This window comes from Vicia villosa, unplaced genomic scaffold (genome assembly GCF_029867415.1).
Source record: "Vicia villosa cultivar HV-30 ecotype Madison, WI unplaced genomic scaffold, Vvil1.0 ctg.001168F_1_1, whole genome shotgun sequence".
Taxonomy (NCBI): Eukaryota; Viridiplantae; Streptophyta; class Magnoliopsida; order Fabales; family Fabaceae; genus Vicia; species Vicia villosa.
Window position 1 is genome coordinate 158,588 of NW_026705513.1, and position 4,734 is coordinate 163,321.

At 39.1% G+C, this 4,734-nt stretch overlaps 1 protein-coding gene across 1 annotated transcript; it reads left to right on the top strand.

Annotated features, from left to right (window-relative positions):
- The first annotated feature begins 1,597 nt into the window (after nucleotides 1-1,597).
- Nucleotides 1,598-3,037, top strand: LOC131633707 (uncharacterized). The gene has a single exon (XM_058904396.1). It carries the CDS (start codon nucleotides 1,598-1,600, stop codon nucleotides 3,035-3,037), a length of 1,440 nt encoding a protein of 479 aa, XP_058760379.1.
- The last annotated feature ends 1,697 nt before the right edge of the window (nucleotides 3,038-4,734 follow it).

The window sequence follows — 4,734 nt, forward strand, 5'->3', positions numbered from 1 at the left end:
TCTGTTTCAGACTATTTGGATATCCAAATCAAATTCATCAAGCCAAACCTGAATATGATACCTGTAACAGAAAGCAACGGTGGGTGGCTAAGAATGTTGCTCTAGTAGCATACACTTCTCTAAGAATGCCTGCCAAAGAAGATTGGTACCTTGACAGTGGTTGCTCAAATCATATGACTGGGAGAAAGAATTCACTAGCATACCTCAAACTTGAGGGAACCAACTATGTGACTCTTGGTGATGGAGAAATAAGAGAAGTCAAAGATGTTGTCAAGACAGAAGGTCAGGGTGTTCCTAATCTAAATAATGTCTTACTTGTACAAGGACTGGCTGCAAATCTTATAAGCATCAGCCAGCTATGTGATGAAGGATTCAATGTCAGGTTCACTAAAGAGGAGTGTATTGTCACTAATGAAGCAAATTAAGAAGTCATGAAGGGATTTAGGTCTAAAGATAATTGCTACCTATGGAAGCCTAACACCCCAAACTACCCCTCAGACTACTCCATGATCAGAGAGGAAATAAAAGTTGACTGCCAAGAATCTGATGAATCTGAAGAATCTGATGAAGAATCATATGTTGGAGAGCTCACCATAAGTGAACTAGCTGCTGGTTTTACTGAGACCTGTCTAATGAATGAGAAACTGTGTGCAAAAGTAAGGGAGTGCAAAAGTATCAATAGATTCCTGCTAGAAGAAAGAGTAAGCCTTATGATAGACATTACTTATTGGGAAAGAAAACTAGATAAGTCAAATGTGAGCAATGATTCTAAAAGTCTATCTGAAACTAATGTCACAGAGAATATTTTAACAACATCTGAAGACATAATGAAGGTAAAGGGTATGTTAGGTATTTGTAACCAAAACATATTATAGCAATTAACCTATATGGGGGATACTTTTTGGGCTTTTTAAATATCCACAATTTGAAACTTCCATCACTCAGTATGCATATAAAGCTTCGTCGCTCTCCTATTATTCTATAAACGGCAAACATCCCTGTTGGTCCTTCTCGCTACTTATTCAGGTTGAACTGCTCGGATTCTTCTCACAAGCGTGACACAAGTTCTGTCTCAAAGAGTTTCAGAATGTCTCAGCAATCGTATGATGCATCTCCCGTATCTGACTCGGCAACACCAGATGAGTCCTCTAACCCTAATAGGAGTCTGCAGGTTGTACCTTTAAGGACGATTAGCAATGACGATGTAAAGGCCACAAAGCCTAAAACAGCACATGCAAAACGGCCCAAGGAGGGTATTCGTAACAAGGGCGCCAAACCTTCTGCATCTAATACCATAGAGGAACTTACTAAAGAAGGAACCAGATATGTCGATGAAGCAATTACCAGAATTGTTACACGCATTCTGAAGGGAAATCATCAAGTGCCTGGGATATCTGTCCCTCTTCAAACCATAATGCCCGATCCCCTCAAGAACACCAGTAAGGCTGAAGTTGCTCACACCTCTGGTTGTGACCCAGCTGAAGAGGAGATCATTAAGAATGGATAATGAGGTGCTGAGAATACCAATGTTACTGAGGATGTCAATGACATCGAAGAGAATAAGCACACTAAGGTCAATACTGAAACAGGTACCAATATGGTAGACTTAGATGAGCATTCTGATGACGAGTTGCTTGCCTCATTGAATCCTAGTGTAGCCAACAGGCTGATGACTAGAAGAAAAGGCAAAGTTATTTCCCAAAGTTCCCCTGAAAAGAATGCAGAAGCTAAGAGCACTGTCAAATACTCTATCAAGAAGAAGAGTACTTCTGCTGGTCCTATCAAGAGCAGAGTTGTGGCTAAGAGTGTAGGGGTTTGTCCCTCAAAGTCCTGGAGCAAGGTTGTTCCAAAGAAAAGAAAGGAGAGGGAAATTGTTGAATCTGAGTCTGATGTTGAAGGGGATGTCCCTAACATTCCATCAATGAAGACGCCTACAACTAGCAAGCTTGCTGCAAGTATTCCTGAAATACCTATTGATAATGTGTCATTCCACTATGCCTCCAGTTCCAGCAGGTGGAAATATGTGCTCCAAAAGAGACTAGCTGTTGAAAGGGAGTTGGCTCCAAATGCTCTTGAGAACAAGGAAATCTTAGAGCTAATTCAGGAAGCTGGACTATTAAAAACTGTGTGCAACCTTCCCAAATGTTATGAGAGGCTGGTCAAAGAATTTGTGGTGAACCTAACTGAATATTGTGGAAATATCAAGAGTGTGGACTTCAGAAAAGTGTTTGTGAGAGGTAAGTGTGTTTCGTTCTCTCCTTATGTGATTAATAACTTCTTGGCAAGAACAAATCAAGCTCAACCTGAGCTTGAAGTGACAGACAACAAGGTTTGTCAAGTGATCACAACCAAGAAGGTAAAAAGATGGCCCTTAAAAGAGAAACTAACTGCAAGTAAGCTGAGCATCAAGTATGCAATGCTTCACAAGATAGGAGTAGCTAATTGGGTACCAACGAATCACAAGTCCACTATTTCAACTGTTCTTGGAAGATTTCTGTATGCTGTAGGAACAAAGGCAAAGTTTGACTATAGAACATATATTTTCGACCAAACTGTGAAGCATGCTGGAAACTTCAGTGTTAAGGGTCCAATTGCCTTTCCATCCCTCCTGTGTGGCATAATTCTGACTCAGTATCCCAGCATTCTCAATGAACATGATGTAGTATGCAAAAGAGAAAGCCCCTTGGCTTTCCACTATAAATTGTTTCAGGGTACGCATGTTCCATACATTGTCATGACATCGGCTGAAACATCAAAGTCTGGAGCATCAACCATCAAAGCAGAAGTCATAACAATGTTAAAAGAGACATGCAAAGAGCTAGAAGCTAGGAAGATATCCCTTGAAAAGATGATAAGCACTCTGGAAATGGATGAGAATGAGGAATTTGCAGATGCTGTAGAGATGGCAGATGAAGATGAACAAGAGAAGGAAGTAGAACCTGAAGAAGATATGGAAGAAGAGGGTACCAGTCCTACTGATGGCTCTGAGAAAAGAAGTTATGCAAACACTTCAAGTGGGTCTGACTCTGGGCAGTAAATGAAGCTAGAGTTCTGTTTGTTTCTTTTGTTTTTTTGTTTTGTTTTGCTTTCTTTCGTTTAGTTTTGTTTTCATTTTATTCGATTCAGTTCTGTTTAAGTTTTGTTTGAACCTATTTGAATTTTGGGGAGAAGACAATAGTTTGCTTTGGCAACTTTTGTGGCCAAACAGGGGGAGAAGTAGTAATGTCACCCCAGCACAACAAGTATGGTGGTTGTGTGATCAACAAATCTGATGTGCTTATTTCTGTGTTGATCTGTTTGTGCTTGTGCTGCTCTTGTGGTGTGGTTGGTTTTGATTTGTTTGAGCACTGTGTGCATACTGGTGGTGTATGTTGTCTGTATTGTATTAGCTCTTTTTGTGTTTGCTTTGTTTCTGCTGCAAGTGTTTCTCTAATATGGTGTGACAGGTTGTTTTAGCCAAAAATTTGCCAAAGGGGGAGATTGAAGATGTTTTTCATGTTGGCTGTATTTGTGGTAAAACATACCTGAGTGTTTAATGTCTTGACTGATGTCATGACATGTTTGATATTGTGTTATGCAGGCTGCATATGTGTTGAGTTAATACATGTTCTGTAGTGAATGTCATGACCGATGTCATGACATCCTTGTGTGACAGCAGGAGCTGTTATATCTTATTAATTGTGTTTCCTGATTTCTCTCAATCTACAATTTAGGAAACCTTTTATTGTGTGCTGAATATTTCGTCCAAAAGATTTCGCTGACAGCACATACTTTAACAACCAGATGGCATGTAAATTAGGTTAACTTGGTTAACCCTAATGTGTTTCTAAAAAAAACCCAAGGCCCAAGAGCTGCATATAAAAAGTCTGCAATCCTAATTTGGAACGCAGAGAGAAAGATTGTTAATTATGAAGAACCATAGTTCTGTAGCTGTCTCTTGTACTCCAAGCAATTGTCTTTGATGATTGCGTTGGAATAGGTTGTATTTGTTAATTTTCACTCTAAGCTTTTAAGCACGAGTGTGTGTCTCTTGATTGAAGCTTTTAAGAAGATCAAGGTGTGTTTTTGAAGTGTGTCTTCTCTCTGAATTTGTTTAATCTGTATTTGTAATCACTGTTGTGATTGAGGGGGAGTGAGTGGAGATACTCAAGTCTCGGAATAGATTGGAATTACATTGGGTAGGTTTTAAGTGAGGAGTTGTAAACGGGGGAGTTTAACTCCAAATTAATTCTGCTTATATTAGATTCCCTTTCTGGCTTGGTAGCCCCCAGAGTAGGTTGTTTGAATCGAACTGGGTAAACAATTTTGTGTGTTCTTTATTGTTTTTACGCATTTCTATTTTAACGTTTTGTGTTGTGTAATTGTGGATGTCATAACATCCGGTAAGACATCCAGTGCGAGTTACTAGAATTTTCAAATAGTTTGTGAAGGATCTCCTAAGCTTGATAGAGTTCTATTTGTAGAAGGTCTTGATGTCAACCTAATAAGCATCAGTCACCTATGTGATCAAGGTCTTAAGGTAAACTTTACTAATTCTGAACGTTTGTTCACCGATAAAGACAATGAAATACTAATGAAAGGAGATAGATCTAAGGATAATTTCTATCTATGGACACCTCATGGAATCATTAATGCCTCTACCTGTATGATGACTAAACAAGATGAAATCAACTTATGGCATCAAAAACTTGGCCACTTACACTTGAAGGGTATGAAGAAAATTATGTCAAAAGA